The 19340-nt window shown below is 41.7% G+C and overlaps 1 protein-coding gene across 1 annotated transcript in view; it reads left to right on the forward strand.

The window, feature by feature from the left end:
• ANTXRL (ANTXR like) overlaps positions 1 to 19340 on the forward strand; it is a 53082-nt gene that overhangs the window by 31201 nt on the left and 2541 nt on the right. Inside the window, exons 15-17 of the mRNA XM_080621617.1 lie at positions 2857 to 2955; positions 4706 to 4873; positions 6066 to 6146. Of these exons, the coding sequence (XP_080477743.1) occupies positions 2857 to 2955; positions 4706 to 4873; positions 6066 to 6146 (348 nt within the window). The remainder of the gene's footprint in view (positions 1 to 2856; positions 2956 to 4705; positions 4874 to 6065; positions 6147 to 19340) is intronic.

Below are 19340 nucleotides of genomic sequence, written 5' to 3' on the forward strand. Positions count from 1 at the left end.
AGTCCATAGACTGAGAGTTCCCATGGTATTTTGTTCCTTCTGCTGCACTTAAAAGAGGTGTGTGAGCAAATCTTTGCTTCTAAAGCTGTGCTGAAAGCTGTCCCTCCTCCAGCAAAGCTGCCATTGCTCTGAGCGGGAGTTTAGCCGAGCTTTGCAGTACGAAACAAAGTTTGGCAGCTGAAAGAAAGGACAGTGAAGGCCACATTCTTGTGGCTTTTTTTAAAGGAGAGGGAAACAAGAGCCTGCCCCACCTGTGGTTTTGCTGCAGAGTGACCTTTTAAAGGACATTTAGCCTTTCTCCATTTAGGTTGTGAGCTATTTGAGGCATGGTTGTAGTTAGCTCTTTTTGGGACAGTAACTGATGCTGACCTATCTGGCCCTGACCTCAGCTTAATTTCACTGTACTAATTTCATTAAAATAATAGTAATAAGTAAAAGTACCTCCAGAGAAAACTCATGCCTGCCTTTATTTCTTTCATAGGCATAGACAGTTAAATGATGGAAAAATACTTGCCTAGCCCACAAGAGAAGCTTACAGTTTGCTGCTAACTTGCTGTAACTTGGCATGAGTATAAGGCAGCAACCACAGCTGCTGTTTTGAGGTTGCCAGAGGCCACCATTACTGTGTATGTGATCCTGTTGCTTGTCCTGGGCAGCAGCACTGTGGCAACTTAACTTTAAAATACACACCAAAAATCATGCTGGTTCTAGGGTGATTAATGTTGTTGTGAAGCATGCAATTGCAGCTAAGCTGTGTTTGAAGGAGGTTTTAGAGCACTGCACCCCTGCAGTGGAGTTCCCAGATGCTTTGAGATTATTCTGATCTGCAGAGATTTTAGATGTAATCAGAGACTGTGAGCTGATGTTAAGTGTCCAGGAATAACACAGAATACAGATGTTATCCATCCCTTTACTTGGGATTACTTGTCTTTATCCAGTATGGAGTGTGGGCTTGTAATACTTAGCACTAGTCTTCGTAGGTATAGTGAGTTGTCCTTCAGCTGATACATCTGGTATTGCTGCTATTAAACTGAATATAGTTATCTAAAACTTGTTCTAAACCACAAGCATTAGATTCCCATTTCTATTCAAAATATATGTGGTAGCTGTTTATGTTGCTTTGCTATGTGTTCAGTGTAGGGGATATTTGGTATAACAAAGGTTGTTAAGACACGAACACATGAAATCTGTGTTACATCACATGTAAGAGCCAGTGTATTTTATATTATACTCAAGTTCACAATGAAATTAAATTTCAATGAAGTAAAACTATTGATGTATTTCACTGGGTACTGGCTTAGTTGTCCACAAAGTGGGATAAAATTTGTTTGTTAAACAAAAACACTACAAAACCAAACCAACAAAACCCAACACCAAATCCCAGTGCCTTCCTTGTATGTTTGTTTCCCTGACTTAGGATAAAACAAACAAACAGCAACAAAAAAAAAAACAGCCAGAAAAAAATCCCCACCAGCACCAAAGACAACACCCCACCAACCAATTCCTGCACCCCACCCCGCAAATGAAACCAGAACAACCCCTCTTACTGTTAATGGAAATGTCAACTCTTGTCTTGCCTGGCCATACTAAAGCATTTGTTGGAGGAACTAACTCATGTACTATAGCTGAGAGATCAGATGTCATTGAATAACTAATGGAAATAACCTTTCTCAGAGGCATAACCTAAGAGTTAAATATGAACAAACAAAAATAACAGCATGTTTAAAAAACCAAATGTTGCTGGCTTTTGGACTCTCAATTCCTTTTGCATTCCAATAGAATCATGTGGGACAATTTTGAGAAAATTTCACCTAGTAATCTGACAATAACTTGTGTCATTCTCTACTATTTGGATTTCACTTGATTTTTTTTTCTTAATTTCGTTTAGTAAAAACTATGTCTAGACAGTGTTTCTAGAAACATGCTTGTACTGATGAAAATGAGCAAGAAGCACTGTGCATGGCCAGCCCAAGAGCAGTGTGCACATCTGCGTGTCAGCATGAAGTGTAGTTATTTGTCTTTACGTAACGAAGGATTATGGTACCTTAGGAGGCTTGTTGAGCCCTGTCATGGTGTGACTTTCAGCTGCCTCAACTCAGCGTAATGATAGGGAGTCTGAGAAATCCCAGTGATTTCTGTCAGCTGATGATGCAAGCAGAAGTGTTCCCAGGGTTGTTGAACCAGAAACATTTGCCAGCTTTTAGTTAAGCAAGAACAGAACAGTGAACCTGAAGTAAATGCCTGATTCAGACTCTCCCAAGTTCCAGAAAAATAATCTGCAGTCTTTCTAAGTGCAGGTCAAAAACTCTGAATCTGAGCTTCCTGACAGTTTGGAGATGCTCCAGTCCCAGTCCTGGTTCCAGACTGTACAGCTTGAGCCAGACTGTACAAAGCAGCACAGAATAACTAGTTACAGCTGCCATGAGAAAATGGTCTGGTGCCCGTGTTAGAAAACTCACAGTAGTAGCTTTTTTCCCTGGTAGATGACATTAAGTTCTAAAATCATTTCTTTAGGCCAACTGATTGCTGCACTTTCTGCATAGCAATAGTGGTAAGCCAGTATAATGTATGATTCATTTTCACTTTGCCTTCCCCTAAAAATCAGTTGTGATTTTGCAGCTCAATGCATATTTGACTGCATAAAAGCTGCCTGGAGAGAGGAATAGGCAATCCTCTTTGCCTTCCCTGGTTAAAATTGCAGCTGCAGAGACAAAACACTTTTGTTTTTTGTCAGCAAATAAGTATAACACACAAAGCCAGATATCCAAGGGCTGGACCATAGGATGTTTAGTTGTTTACCATAGTTTACACTGTTTGTGTGAGAACAGAAGTAATAGCTCCCTGACTTTCCCATAGGAATCGGATGATGAAGATGGATTGCCAAAGAAAAAGTGGCCAACCGTGGACGCATCTTATTATGGAGGTCGAGGTGTTGGTGGGATTAAGAGGATGGAGGTATTTGGCTTGTTCTTTAGTGTTGTAAAAATCAGCACGTTTAGTTATAACAGTCTGGTTTTATGTGTTTTGGGGTTTTTTTTGAAAGCTACATTGATGAGCTAGAGACTGGGATTTAATTAGGGCTTGTCCAGCTAATTGCACCTGCTGTCCCAGTAACAGACACCAAGCTGCCATTATTCGCATGAATAATTAAATGAACCTAGCATTATGAGCTAGAGAAAATTTGCAAGTTAAGAAATGAGATAAGCACCAAAAGAAGTTTCAAATTAATGAATCAACCCTTCAGTGCAGTTGGGTTCAATTCTTTCAGGCAGAGTTACACACCAGTTTTGAGTATTTGAGGGTGTGTGTACCTGTGCCTGACTGGCTGGGAGCAATTAACTTGGGCGGTTTAAGCTAGGGTGTTTTTTTTTTTCTTCAGCCCACCCATATTTTTCTTTTGGGTTTGTTTTTGGGTGTTGTTTTTTTTTGGGGGGAGGAGTGGTTTGGTTGGGTTTTTTTGTTTGGTTGGTTGGTTTTTTTGCTTCTTGTTTGTTTGGGGGGGTTTTGTTTTTTTTGGTTGGTTGTTTTTTTTTTAGTTCAGTGTTAACTCCTAATGCTCAAAACTACATGTGTTGAAGTTGGCCAATGAATCAAATCCTGCCCTGGGATTCATGCACAAGCCAGTTTTTATGTGTATAGTGAGGTGTTACTCTGAAAGAAATTTGCCTTGTGCCCTGTCTTTTGGCATGTATGTTTCAGGGAATCAGTGGATAATGCTGTGATCAGCTACTAACTCCTGTAAATAACCATGTTAGTGAAATCAATTAAATATTCCTAACCATGAATAATATAAGGCAGGGAATTTTCACTCACCTGTATCAGCTGAGGGCCTAATAATGACTTTTAGGGGTATCACACCAGAAACTTCCACTAGATTTAATTGGTAGTTAAGGGAGGTGGTCTAATGTAAGTCAGCCGAGGATCTGGACCAAGCTAGGGCTAACAGAATGAAAGCAATGGCTTCACAGCAAGTCCCTGCAAGTCTGCTGTTGAAGTATTGCATCTTAATATGCTGGACTATTTTCTTTGGTAGAATTTTATCATTGATGCTGAGTAACACTATATTGTCCTTGAATGCAGGGTCACATTTCTATTTGAGGTAAGTCAGACAACAAAATCAGAATTTCAGCTTGAAATAAGTAGTGTGCAGCATGTAAAGTTAAGGTTACTGACCTCTTTTGTGACTCTGCAAGGTCATCTTTGGAAGAGCCATACAAATTTGAGGGCTGATACTCTTAAACCATTCATATACTTGTCCAATGACTCTTTTTCACTATTTGAACTGAACAACAGGAGCTGCTTAATGCTGCCTGTAAAGGCTGCCTGCCTTCAGCTGGGGCTGCTGCCTGTTTTTTGCATGAGGCAATGGGAAGCATATTACACCCGTGTCCTCGTAGAGCTGGGCAGAGTGCTTCAGATTGCTCTTGCAAATGGGTTAATCTGCCCTGGATGCTGTGAATTCCCACAGCAACTTAGGTTACTGAGTGGTGGAAAAGAAAGTAGTTCAAGCAGTTTTTGAGTGAGACTATTTGTCTCTTAAATGTGCATTTCCGATTACAGTGCAAGTTTGGTGCCTTCATAAAATGGGCTACATATCTGGTGGCTTTGGGTGATCTGATAGGAACTAGGTTAATGTCTGTGAAAGCCACCTGCTGGTGGAGACTGCTGAAGAGTATCGACTTACAGTGTGTTCTCCTGGCTTCAGGTGCGATGGGGAGACAAGGGGTCAACAGAGGAAGGAGCAAAACTGGAGAAGCCCAAAAATGCTATCATTAAATTGCCAGAACAGGAGTATGAGCCATGGGAACCCAAGCCGAAGAAGCCCAATGTGAGAAAACCACCTTCCCAGCGGAAATGGTACACTCCAATCAAGGTAGCTTGTCTGCCCCTCAGTTTTACCAAGTCTCTTCTGTTGTTTATGTTGCTACATCCTGCTTCCTTAGTGCTGCCTTTCTTACAGTGGAGCTGGAGGGAGCCTATTTAGGAAAAAGGCCAGTAACCATCACCTTTGCTCATTTCTTGGAAAATGCATTTCACCTAGCGATGTGATGCAATAGCTTTTTGAGGAAAACTGGAAGGCATGAGTAGACATCTTTCCTCCCTCAGCTCGTATCTTCTTTTCAGGCATTTTTGCATCGCCTTGATTGTAACAGCAGACATCTCAATTCTTAAGAAGGCCAGATGATGTTTAATGGTGTCTCAAGGCAGTATACAAGGAAGATCACATAAAGTGCACCATCCCTTTTTTGACTGCACTGTGGTGAAGGCCTTTGGTTGAGATTCAGCTCTGTTTCCCTCTAGTTCAGCCGCAAGACGTAGTTTCTGATTTTAGGCAAGTCGCTCAGTCTCCCCACACTTTCATACCCATTTGTCCCATATCATTATAGTATCTGATGTCTCCCTGTCTTTTAATGTATGTATCCTCACACAACCCTGGAGGCAGAACAGAGCTATTCTCTCCACTTACAAAGAAGGAAGCTGAAGGGCTAGCACAGGCCAAGGGAGCAGCATACCATGCTCATCCCAGAAACCTGTGGCTATGCCCCAAACCAGTGCTCTGTGGGATGAAGTCTCCCCTCCCCACCATGCTCACAGATGAGTTTAACAGTGCTTGAATTTATTGTCTGGAAAGTAGCTGTGATTTTATTTTTTTTTTTAAAGCCTGCCTGGGTAGGTAGTTTTGTGGCTGTTTATCCATGCTGTAGCTCACCTCTCATCAGCACATTACTTCTGTGGTTCTGCCTTTTGTTAACGTAATGCCTGTCTAATTGCGTGTTTTACGGGAGTTGTTCACATTAAGCTATGGTCATCCTCAGTGAGTATGACTCACTGAGGACTGAGGCAGGCTGAATTTGGCCCACTGCATATTAGGTAGATGTTACCCCACTGAGGTCTCTTTTCTGGCTGTCCAGATAAGCAATACACAGAGGGCAAGGGCACAGGAGCAATGTTTGTGCAGACAGTTTAATACAGAAAGGCTGAATCAACTCCCTGTAGTTTAATCTCATGCTGTTTTCCAAAATTTCTTGGTCACATTACTTTTATTTTTTTTATATATATTCCAGGGCAAACTTGATGCACTGTGGGCTTTGGTTCGACGAGGCTATGATCAAGTCTCTCTTATGAGACCGCAACCAGGGGACAAGGTAAGGTGTTGCAAACACACTGGCATGTCACTTCTCTGTTAGCAGCAGCAATGCTCTTCCCTTCCAGCCACCCTTCCAGGTTCAAAATGAGCTAAAATGTTTGCTGTGGCATCTATTTTAAAATATTGCCCCAAAAGGTCAACAGCAATGTCTTCACTGTGATGAGCTGAGCAGACTGAGGAAGAAGTTGGCCAGCCACACTAATATATGAGACCCTTTTCAGCCATGTTAGTTCTTAGCCTTTTTTTTTTTTCCTGGGCACACATGTTGAAGTCAAAGGAGATAGGTTCTTTGAGACTGCTCATTTAGTATTCAATATGCAGTAGTCATTTTACAACAGTAATTATCCTTCCTACCCAACTTCATTAAAATGCTTCTCAGATTTAATAATAGAGTTAAGTGAATAATAAAAGAAATCATGAACTCATGGGAAAACATGTGCAGGTGATGAAGAAACAAATCATCAAAGTTAATGGAGAAAAAAATTTTTGTAAAATTCTGTGCAAAGACATATTTCTTGGTCATATCCTATATGTAGGCAGAGAGTATCTCCTGCCTTGATAAAGTCTGTTAGTCAAAGACTGGTCAGAAGTAGATTCTTCCTGGAAGGAAGCAGGAAGTATGTGCCTTTCAGAGCCATGGAGATGTCTGCGTGCTGCCCCTGGGTCACTTGTGATAGCTTAGCTGAGAGCTCTCACAATTTCCCTGTGAGAGCCTGGCACTGTTATGGTTCTATCTGTCTTGTTACTCTGAGGGAAAAACTCTTTAAGAATTGAGTCCTGCTGCTTTGGGCTATTGCACCTTCAGATTTGGCTTTCTGCAGTGCCACTGTGAAACGTGAGGACTGAGCAGAAACAACAGCACCTTTCTCCCCACTGTGGCCCTTCTCTGTCCAGAGTCCATGTATTTCATCACCTTTGCTCCCAAGGGGAAGTGGCTACAGAGTCACAGCAGGGGCCACTAAGTGCTGTTCTAGGGTAGGAGTAGTGCAGAGGCCCTTGTGTGGGGTTGTTTTCCTGGGTGACCTTCACATCTAATAAAGGACTTTAAAAGTATCCTGAATTTGCATCATCTAGGGCAAATAAGTTGTACTGCTGTGGTTTATGGTAAAATACCGTTATGACGCTTGTATGGTTATTAACCAAACATACAGCTTCAGTATTTCAAGTTTAGTCTCTTCCATTTTTCTTTTGGTGCGTGAGGAAACTAAGAGACCAAACTCAGCTTCCTGTGCTACTTTGTAAAATGGTTTTAACTGTTTCACTAAGCTGCATTTTTCAAAGCAGCTGTGCTCAAAACACCTTATTTACTTTTTAAGCACGATCTGGAGCTTCTGAATAGGCTCTTTAGGCCCAGCTGTATTTTGATAGCACTAGCATTGTCTAGTATGAATCTATCCTCTGCCTTTCACTCCCTTGGTTGGTACATTTCTATCAGTGCAGAGTACAACAGAGCCTCTGTTAGCCTGTGCAGTCAAGAAACATGCAGGGGGCTGGCTCCAAACAGGGATCCTCAGTTCCTTGCCTTCCAGCTTTGCTATGGGGAGGAGAAGGGGCTCAAAAGAGGCAATGTAAAACAGAATGAGCTGAAGGATTATTGTATCAGCGAGAACATTAGAAAAATCAAATGTACATCTGGGAAATAGGGTGGAAAGAATTCTATTGAGCCAGATTCAGTGGAAGAATAGGATCATCTCTGTTCCCTGGCCTGTGAAATTAACTAAAGCTGAAGAATATTGAACACGAAAAAAAGAAAATGACTGGACATCCTTTTGCTGTTTTAAAAAAAGACATCACAGGCCTGTATTTCATGGGAAAAGTGAGCACAGAAAAGACCAAGGTTATTATTTATTGTTTGGTTTACTTTTCTAGTAAAAAATCTCTCAGTGGAGAATTGGATTCTTGTAAGTTAGGCTTTTTTTGGGGGGAAGGGGTGTATAATATACATTATGTACACATAAGTATATATGAGTGTACATACATATATACACACACTGTGCCTGAAGAATGGGGAGATCAAGTCAGTGCTATGAGTGACGAACAGTGTGGAGAGCCTGGAGCTCTGGCTGCGCAGAGCTGGATGAGCCTAGCAGTCCCAAGAGCAAACCCACTGCTTCGTTTGATCCAGGTGAGGCAGGGACAAGGTCACTCTTCCACAGCATGGTGACAGCAGTCAATGGATTTTGGTTTACTGTTGGGTAGACATGAAAGTACAGCTTGACATGCCTCTGTGCATGGTGTTCTTCCAGACTGTGCCATCCACAGGCAATGATCTTGAAGAGAGGGATTGTGATTGCCTCCTTCCTCTGTTATTCTCACACCACAGGAACTGGGCTGCTGGTGGCAAGGGGTTATGGCCTCCCTGCAAAGCTGGCCGAGGCTACTGAGGATTTTCCTGTCCTGCCTTATTCTTCCACAGACTTACCAAGAATATGATCTTGGGATGGATGACCCATCAGTATTAGGCAGGATTGTACTAATAGGACTGGCTGTGAAAATCACAGGCGCTTTTTGGAACTGTGATTTAAAGAAAACCAGTCAAGCACAAGCTCTGATGCCCCTTCTCCTGGGAGCTATGCCCACGGTGTTTGGCTTGGCTCTGCAAACTCCTCCTCTTGGTCTCTGTTCAAGATCATGTCACTGCACCGCTGCTGAAAGTGGTTATTAGTTTGACAAGGACCTCAGTAAAGAGTCACAGGACCCTGCTCACTCAAATTCTGCAGGTCACCCCTAGCAGAAGCTTCTGTTGCACTAGGATGGGACAGCAAGGGATAAACAGTTAGCTCTACCCCATCATTAGCAGATAGGCAGCTATTTGTGGGTTGGCTTTTTGCTGAGCTGTCAGAAAACATCAGCAGAGGAACAAAAAATTGAAAAAGGACTAGCAGCTCCGTTTTGGAGTGATGGGCTTTCTTCCTTGCAGTAATGTATGAAGGTGAAGCCTTTACAGACATTTGGGCTACTGCTGCAGTGATGGATCCCTTAGAGCAAGGCTGCTATTCTTCCCTTCCTCCCCCAGAAATTCAGGGCTTACAGGACCAGCAGTCACTCTTTTGGCCCAAGAAAAGGATTGACAGCTCTGAGGTAGGAACACTGCTTATCCAGCAACAGGAAGCGTGTCAGAGTGGCCACGTGGCCTGGTGAGCTGTGTGTTGCTTGGGATGCTCAGGCTGACTTGAGGACTTCCCATCACTGTGTTGGTGTCCTCCTGAGCTTGATTCTGAGCTTGCAGGGGGATGCCATGAAGACTGGAGTTTGTGAAATATTAATGTTTGGCTATCTTGAAGTATCTCATAGAAACCACAGTAGCTGGTGGGACAGATTGTCAGTAGCCTCTGCAAAAAGGAACTTTCAAGCTTTTCCCCTTGGCTTCGTGGATCAAAAGCGGTAATGTTACGAACACCAGCAAGTAAACATTAAAAGCCCCAATATGTGCAAGAGAAAGGTGAGATGCTTCTTTCAAATGGTCTGCTTAGTTGCCATTTTCAGCAAATCCATTCCATTCTGCGTTTCAGCACATACTGTCACAGGAAATTCTGAGGCTCGGTTTACTGAAAACCTCATTGAAAAAGAGATGACATTTTTCCCCACAGGCAGAATTGCTCTGTTTACTTTAAATCTTTAGAAAGTGATTTCATATTTGTCACTGAAAATTACCTGCAACAGAGAACATAGCCTGTGTTTTACTGTCACCATCACCTTTCTGTACTCATGGGACTTAGAAAAAAACAATGCTTTAGCAGTACTACCCTGTGGTTTGCACATGCAAAACCCTTTCCTTGGGAAGGAGACTAGAAGCAGGCTGTTGCACAAAAAATCTGAAACCCTTTTTGCCTTCTTTCTGCCATAAAACTGAAGGTAAAAAGATGCTGTGCAGTCAAAAAGCTCACAAACTATGAGCTGCTTGTCATTTTGGAAGCCGGGACTTCTGGGTCCATTCAAGTTCTGACTATTGAGTTACTGTGGGACTTTGAACAAGGCACAGCAGCTAGAATTATAAACACTGGCCTCTGAAATGAGAACAGGAATTCCTTGTGTTCCTTATTCTGTGTGTCCCTTTGAAAGTGATCACTCTTAAGCTGAAGTTAAAGCTCAGGTCTAATTACCCTCAAATGTTTAGTGATTCCTCTTAATGCTGACCACAACAGCTATGTGCTTTAGTTTTCCCAACAACAAAATAATCATGAGAATACTTTATTTGTCTTCCTTACAGCTGTGAGGTTTAGTTAAGTCCTGTCAGGCACCTGGGACTCCTCAGATGAATGGTGTGACACCAAACCTATCGATTATTAACAGCTAGGTATTACTTTCTGGCTGCTAGCTACAGGTGGTCAGCAGTTTGAATACAGCCTACAGGGATGGCAGCACCCTCATATCACTCCTCACTAGCTGCTCAGTTACCACTGTTATTTGGAGCTCATTCTGATCATTTCTTTTCAAGACCAAGTAATGGTGTTTAATAGGCTTCCGTGCCACTTGCTTGGAGATGTGTTGTAATTGTCTAAGTAGTAATTGGCAGAGCTCAGTAATGCTCAGCATGCTCAGTAACAACAACCACAACAGGCTCTGTTTAAGATAGGGTAGAACCCCAGGGCTGGTGCCACTTAGCACACAACAGGATGAAGAAGGTTTGGCCTTGTGTTTAAGACACTGAGATGTGAATTCAGAGACCCTGGCTGTAGCTGATGAAAGTTACTTCATTTCTGTTCTACTGTAGTTCCACAGTGATGAGATTAACAGTAAATTCTAGGATGGTGAGACCATGTTCCTAACAGCACTTTGAACATTTCATAGATGAACTCTGTTAGGTAGTCAGGGGGCTTCTTCTCTAGTCTCTAAGCGTGTGTACCACTTTGATTTTAATTTGATATTTATGGTAAAGGACCTGTTCTGTTCCCTATTTTAATAGGGAGCGTGACTTTGGGATAAGTCCTTGGTTAACTGCAACACTGATATGACTGCCTTGGGGGAATAGGCCCTTTTGTGGTGTTATTGAAATTTTCCAGGCAGCACTTCATTGATGCTCTGTGATAATATTTAGAGTATAGTGTGTCTAAGCTATGCAGTCCTGACTTCGAGTTGGGTGACTATTCTGGGGCTTAGGAAGAAGCCCACAACTGAAGGTACATCTGTTTTGAGAAAACAAGTGCACAAACATGCAGTTGCTTAGTAGGACTGTGTGTTCAGATCTGATTTGCATGTACAAATGAACAGATGTGCTGCAGCCAGTGTTTGTTTCTTGGCAGCGCCCATAGGTCAATGCTGAACCTCATGTTACCTTGTTTCAGTTGGATTGCTGTGAGCTGTACATCCCTCATTGTCTCCTGAGTTGGGTGACAGTCCAGAAATTAACCTACCCAGCCTTCCTTAGCACTCTGCTTACATACTTCCAGTAACTACGTAAGAATCTGTTTCCCAATATGCAGAATGAACAATTAAGTCTGCCATTGTAGAAGTAACACAAAGATACTGCACAACTTGAAGAGTTTATGAACTATGTCTGTTAAGTCTTCATCTTGATTCAGCCTGGTTTTGAACATAAACATCAGGTTAATAATAATACCCTCCAGTTTTATATGCGAGTTTTAGTCTCCTACAGGAACTGCTTCTGGAACAAGAAGACACTCTGCACTCTCAGCAACACTGGTGGTTTTAAGATCTTTGGACAACTTAAAGACTAGGATATGCAGCGTCCCTTCTTGCAATGCTAAAGGCCAGGCAGGCACTCTGAGTGGAGCAGACCTTTGGAAAATAGAGGAGGTGTACCTGGGTTTTTGCTACTGCTGGGGGACAGGCCACTGTCTCTGGTATGTTGATACCAGGGTGTGTAACAGTTTGTGTGAGAGAGGTGGCAGTGAGGTGGTCATGTTAAAAAATGGCTTCAAGATGCAGAGCTGCTACTTGATGGACTGGTCGAGCTGCAATAGGGGAAACGCCTGGAATGGGAAGGAGAGTTCCATGTCAGGACTTTGGTACTTTAATTGCTTCCCTGGTGTGTTCATTCCTAGAAAGAATAAGGTGGCTCTGTCCCAAGGAGCTATTCCATCCAGCGTACGAGGTTTTGGAGGAGGAGAGGATTTCTGTGCTTTGTACAGAATATGTCAGCACTGATAATGAACTGTATGAGTCTCATCCCAGGAGAAGAAAGTCCTTATGAGAGAAGTGAGAGGAACCTGGGAATTTGGGGTTTACCACCTGTTTGATCTGGGCAGCAGCAGAGTCATTTAAGGACCAGTTACCAAAATAAGGGTTGGGGATACTCGTATTTGTTTCCAGACTCCAAACAAAGAGGCAGCCTGTCTGTGAGGTGGGCCACAATCTTACATTTTTGGCAGAGGCAAAGAAAATAATAACCATTTTCACCAGAAATCTCTCAGAGTCTCCAGCATTATCCTACACCCTAGGTGGGTAAAGAGCATTGTGCCCTTCCTCAGTGCTCACCATAATCTCAGCTTGCTTCTGAAGAGTCAGTCAAATAATTTACCTTGGAAAACACGATACCACTTAATTACAGTTTGACCAAGACCAGTAATGGTCCTCTGTGGCCTAATTTGCTGCTACCAGCAAGTAACCTCAAGGCTGAGCCTGTTGAACCCACTAAATGTTTGTTGCTGTTGTTGCTATGTTCCAAAGCCATCCCCATTCTAGGTGATCTTTTCCCTGAAAACACCAAAGGAAAGAGAAAAATCTTTTTCAAACCAATCACCATCGTTTTTTTTTCTTGAACCACCCTCTAGTCTGGTCAGCATTTAAGTGGGGAAATATGTGGTGCTGTGGTTAAAACAAGGGATCTGAGTCACGAGTCTTGAACTTGTAAATATTGGGATTTTTGACCCAAAGCTTCTGCATAACCTTGGGTAGATGACATGACCTGACAGTGGCACTCCTCACTTCCTCCAGTCTGGAAGCCTCATCCATAAAAGCTGTCAAAAAAGAGGAAGGGAGTAAATCATGTGTTTTGAGTGCAGACTTAGGTTAAGACATTCCTTTCAGGTTTGGGTGGGACTTGGTCTGGCGTGACTGTACTTTAAGATTGGTAATTGAGTATAAAGTACACCTGATAGGCCTTAATTTTGATGTCCAGTGTTATCCTTTTCTGTTCCCTTTACCGCTTCAGTTCTTTTAGGGCTCAGAATCAACAGGCTTTGGTATGGATCTGCACTGTGCGTTACTTCAGCCACAACCTCAGCAAGGTCCAAGACGTGATGTTTTGTGCATTCCTGTAAGATATCTTGTGACTCTGGCCATTCTTTCAGGAGGTGTCTGTAGCAAATTGCTGCATTTTCCTGCTAAGACAGGGCTGGAAACAATATGCAGCTCCCTGCTGAATGGAGTGATGCAAATTATTTGAATATACCTGTCTTCAGTACTGGGATGGGTTCTCCATGTGTCCATGTCACTTGCCTTGTATGCATAAGGTGGAAAAGTGGTATCAGGTATGTGAGAGCTGGATGGTGGGGATATGTTCAGCACAAAGTTTATTTTGGTGAAAAGTCATGGTCCTAGCTTAAAAGCCCAGCTACCCTGGCTGAGCTATTGCTCTCAGATTCCTCATTATTGGTTTGTTCCTCCAAGGGTAAATTAGAAGTAGTCCACTTCTCTTCAGTGTCTTCCTGCACTAGTTTTCAAACTGAATAGACTGCTCCCAGAGGACTCATTCCTAGTTTCAAGCAGTGCCATGCACAGCTGGGACTGTGAACTGGGAAGTAGTGTCTGTTGATGTGTGTGTCTTGAGAACCTGTCAGTGCTGATTGTATTCAGCTATCTGTATCCTGATTAAAGAAGCTATAGTAATCTGGAATACTGCAGCTATTAATCTTACTGTAAAACAGGTCCTGTCTTTATTCCCTAGTAAATCTGGACACCATTTTCCACATGACTCTCTTTGGTTTTACTAAAAACTGCTTTTTTGGATAGTCTGTAAATATTTTTGCATGTTTGTGGAATTAGCTGAAGTGGAAATAATACCCTTGAAAAAGCCTCAATGTTTTCAATATTTGTTTTTAAACACCTTTTCTGTACAAAACTCAAAGAAAAGATGTTTTGAATTGGACAACATATGTTTCAAGCCCAAGTGAAACTTATTTTGACATATTTCTTTTACCTGAAAGGTTTTTGGTTGTTGTTGACTTTTCACTTGGCCAGCAAGTGAACCAAAAGATGACTTTTATTGCTGCTTTTGTGTGTGGTGAATGCCATGGGCCTGTGATCAAGTTTGCCCTGGCAGCCTTGCTCCCTTTGTTCCTGGAGGACAGGTTTATCACACACTTGGTGTAAATAGAATTCCTGTGCTCTCTTCCTTCCTTCCCTACTCCATAAATCCTACTTTCTCAGGTATTTGCTCCCATGGCCAGTGGGACATGTCTGTGGGCATATGGCTTCTGAAGTATTTCTTCTCCTAGCCCTTTTGCAAAGCAAGGCTGGTTCCCCTTTGTCTCTGTGAGAGGGTCTCAGGCATCTCATCTCTCACCTTTCTGGGCAGCAGCATGGGCCATGCCTTGGCTAAGCCAACAGATTTTAACCCAAACCATGGCTTAGCTGTCACCCTGTGATCTGCTCCCAGCCTGTATGCAGGGAACATGCTATCTTCTCATTTGTGACTTGGGCCTCATAGTTTCTGAAGCAGAGATGAGCTTTCTGTGCTGTGTCTCCCTGGTGCTGCATCAGTGAGCCGGTGACTGGGTTATGGCTGGGTTTGTTTAGTTGCTAAAATGTAAGAGAAAAGGCATAAAATTTGCAAGTAAGTGTCTTAGGGACTGTGTGAAGGATCTGCATGTGTCTCAGCTCCTCTTAAATATCACTGCTCCTCCCTGGTTCAGGGCATGTGTCCTGTTTAAAGTTGTGTTACCTCCCACATCTTAAAGTTCAATTTAATTCCCCTGCTGTGTGAAGCACACTGAGTGAGCTCAGTAAGTTACACCTCTTGCAGCATCACCTCACTTATGCTGCACAGTAAACAGAGTTTGCTGCTGCTGCTTGGGTCGTCCGTGTGCATTTGTATTCATCATTTTGTAATTTTTTTTTATCTGATGTACCTAAGGTCATTATAGGGTCCTGGCTATTACCATATGAGTGATTCACAATCCGCAATGCAGTGATTTCCTTCCCCTCCGATAACTCCATCACAGATGGAAGGAGCAGAAGTAATGAGTTTACTTAGAAAGAGGCCAGATAATACACCGGATAAAGAACAGGCTGAACTAATTCTCCTTTTTAAAAGCAGCACTAAAGAAAATAATAATTATATTCTCCTTCTTGGGACACTGCCACTTTACTGGACCTTACTTTTGAAATCCTCCACACTTCAGCCAACCCAATTTTTCCTTACCTCGTCATAGTTTCAGGTTATCATCATTTTAGGCATCAGTGCTGAGCTGCCAAATAGATCCCCAGAAAATTGTTATTGACAGGAAAGGACTTATTAAACTGGCAGATACTTGAAGAGTCAGATTCTCATGCAAACAAATCTTTTATGTTGATGATATTTAATGTTTTGGTTTGAGACCTAATAACTTTAAATGGCTACATATAAAAATACAACCTAATAAATTCATTTATAATGAATAATGCAATAACCACATAATTAACAGTGATGATTCAAATTAATATGATCAATATAACTATAAATTAATTATAGGATATATATTTATTGACCCAAAATCATGATCAGCCTCTGAACTGCTGATATGGGAATCTCTGATGTTTCCAGTACTTTCTTTTTCAACACAAAACCAGTATCTGAGTCCCAAATGTAAGAGGAGTTGGTGAAAGTTACTTGAACATGCCTGTAAACCAGGCAGGCTTAGGTTTTATGTGACAAACTTTTTCAGCAGTTTACTAATTTCTAGCCTGTATGCTGCAGGGTAATCAGTGCAATTCCCAGGAAATCCATGAAGGTTTTAATGAGCCATGACATGTTCAGTGCACAGTCAGCATGAAGCAGGGCAGTGTGAGGAAGCTTTTGGCAAAGGCTGATGCTCATAGATACTGGTTCATGAGGAGCCAGCTGCTAATCCTGATGCTTGCCCAGGGAACTCGAATAGTGGGAACTCTGTACCACCTCAATTCAGCTCTTTCTTTATAAAATTAATGTATCCACAATCTATGCCATTCATAAATACCTTTGCTAAACAAGTTTCCCCATGATGTTGCTGTTTTAGGATACTCAATGTAGGTGTTTCTGCTACAACACTTTTGTTCTTTGTTAGAGCACAGAGATTACCCTGTCCTCTAATTTTTCCAAGGTTAAATTTTTGCAAAAGTCACTGATCTTAAAGGTATTTATCCCATTGGTTTCTGGGTGTGTGGATCAAAACCTTCACTTAGCTAAAATGATTCTGGCTTTTTGTAGATGCTCGCTCTTGTGGTTTTGTAACAAGAGCAGAAACCTGGATATATTCTTTTGAGTTTTAGAGCTCCACCCTTACACTGCACTATTGGTAGATATTTAGGAAGTAAAGCTACATGCTGATGGACCACATCCATTGCAAGCTGGCAGCGTCATCTCAGTGACATCCATAAACAAAATTGGGGACAAAGGTGACTACTTATTTGAGCCCAACTAAATTATGTTCATTTCACATTCCAGTATCCTAGATGTAAGGGTAGCTACTTTATTTTTTTAATTTGGTGGCCTGGTGTTTTGGATTGCTAATCTCAGACTTTATAGGAATGATTTTATTTAATCCATTCTAAAATGTAAAGCTATGTATCATATTCTTGCAAAGTCAAAGCCAAAGAAATTGCAGTAGACATTTAAGAGAATCCAACTCCTCAGTCCAATACCTCCCTCTGCTACTCAGAATTACGGTACTGAGACTATAAATAAAACCAGGAGTGAATTAAAACTCAAGCAAAATTTGTAACAAGCAAAAATCATTTGTAAAGAAATTATATCTTTTATTAGGTCAGCTAATGCAGCTAAAAATAAGAAGCAGACATACTTTTGTGTACACAAACTGGATTTGTTTTTTGTTGAATAAACACTCGTATTAAATTGAACAGAGAAAAGGGACAGCTACTGGTAGATGGGGTGATTTTTTAAGTTCTTTTTTGCTGAAGTGCTCTTAGTATCATGATGAAGAGACTTTCCCAGGACGCTCTTTGAATTGCCTGGATTCTTTCAACAGTAGTTCCTTTCCATTGAAAACATGCTGAGTAGTAGCAAAAAATTTGGGGGAACAAGCACTGGGGGGTGATGTACTGAGAATTATGATGAAAGTAGCCCAGAAACATGATGCAGTGGCTTTCAAGAGGTTCCTCCCTTCCTTCCCCCTCTTTAAACCACACACAAAAACACATCTTAGGTGGTCTAGGAGGCATTGCCTAGAAGTGCAAAGTGCCTGAATTCCACATATGATTGTTACACTGGGATAAAAGCTGGAGTCGGGACAAGAGCAGATCCTGCTTCTTCAGTATTTGTACTTTCTGAAAGCCAATTTGGCAAGCAGCATAACAAGAGCCTAACAAGTAGATGGACATATGGGGAGGCAAAATAATTGTGCATTAGGAATACTGTGCAGATGTGAGCTGAAGTAAGGGCGTAACTCCATATGGCACAATGCTGACCTTCAGTTAGTGCGTGAATGACAGTACACGGTGCGGGTCGCACCATCTGATGGATGCTGTACTGGGAGCAGGGCTGAAACCAGACAAAACTGGATTTACACAGATCATCTGCTTCCTAGAAAACAATACAGCAGCTACTGACAGCTGTTGTGCCTGAGATCATCCTGGTATTAGCACACCTTGCAAGTCTGACACCTTCCTTAAAACAGTGTATACCATGCTTCTGGAAAAAATATCTGCTATTACCACTATTAAAGTGGAAGTAGCTCTTAATCCCTGTTAATCTCCTGTGCAAGGAGAGCATAAGTGAGTGTGCCTGATTTCTGTCCATGTTCTCTATGATTTGAAAGCCTTTATATGCCTTGGGAGAGAAAATTACTTAGTCCTTTCAGACACAGAATATTAAAAATCCTGTGGTTAGCATATTTCTTTGCAAAACATCATATTTTTTTTTTTATAAACTAACCCCAGAGGGATGTGCATGTTAGGTAGAATACCTGTGTTACTGGGGAAGTGTGATGAGCGGAGGACTTAATTCTTCAACCTAGAAATCCTTTGATGAAATATGCTTGATAAGTCCAAACTGCAATTTACAATCTATTACCAATTGCTCCTCCCTTTCCCTTTCATCTGTTAATACTTACACTGGCTAAGGATTTGGCCTCATTTTATCAATGGCTGCTTGAAGTACTCAAGAGGATTTCCTCCAGTGTTCACTAGAAGTCTTTGATATATGAGATTGTAGGCTAACGCCAATACTCTTTTGTGAGGAAGTGTCACAATACATACATCGATCATCCAAGCCTCTATCTGTCAGACTCTCCCAACCCAACCGTATTTTTCATGACACAATGCGGCGCATGGCCTTTAAATTACCCATCTGTCTGACAAATCAGTGAGTGTGGCAGAAACTGGCAGCAGTTTGACGTCGCCTATCACTTCAGCTGAAGTGAAAGTAATGCAAACAGATTTATGGGATCCCCTTTGATTATAGACTATGAATATATTTGGAATTGATGTTTGGGAAAGAGACACAACAGAGAGGCAGGAAAGGCTTGTAAACAAAAGCACTAGTGTTGGGTTTGTAGCTTTGCTATTACTATGAGGGAGATTGTCCTTAGTTTTTTCTCTCCCCATAGGGTGCATTTAATCTGAATACCTCTGACTTCCTTTTTTTTTTCTTCTGGGTGATTATTTAGCTGTTCTAAATTCATAACTTTAAGAAAACTCAGCCTTGATATTTCTAAATGTATTTGCAGTACAGCTATTAAATATATTTCTGACATTCATTGTATGGCAGTAAATATTGCTGAATTTCCAAGTGTGCTCTAAATACAGTGGAGCACAACAGAAGACAAATAGCTGACAAGGGTGGCTGCTCGCTTCAGTGCTGGTGAGGACTGAAGTTCTGTGATGATGTAAAGTATTGACTTGGTTTTACTGATCCAATGGTTTATCTTTGTTACAAAAATGACCAAGACCTTGACTTTTGCTGTTTGCTTCCATGCAAGGCTCTGGCCCCAGTATAGTATTGTCTTGCACCTGGTTCATAACTAAAATGTACTGTAACAAGCCTGGATTTTTAGAAAGAGGATTTTATCCTACTTTTTGATACTGTTGTTTAAGT

The sequence above is a fragment of the Psittacula echo genome, assembly GCF_963264785.1.
Source record: "Psittacula echo genome assembly, chromosome: 6".
Taxonomy (NCBI): domain Eukaryota; kingdom Metazoa; phylum Chordata; class Aves; order Psittaciformes; family Psittacidae; genus Psittacula; species Psittacula echo.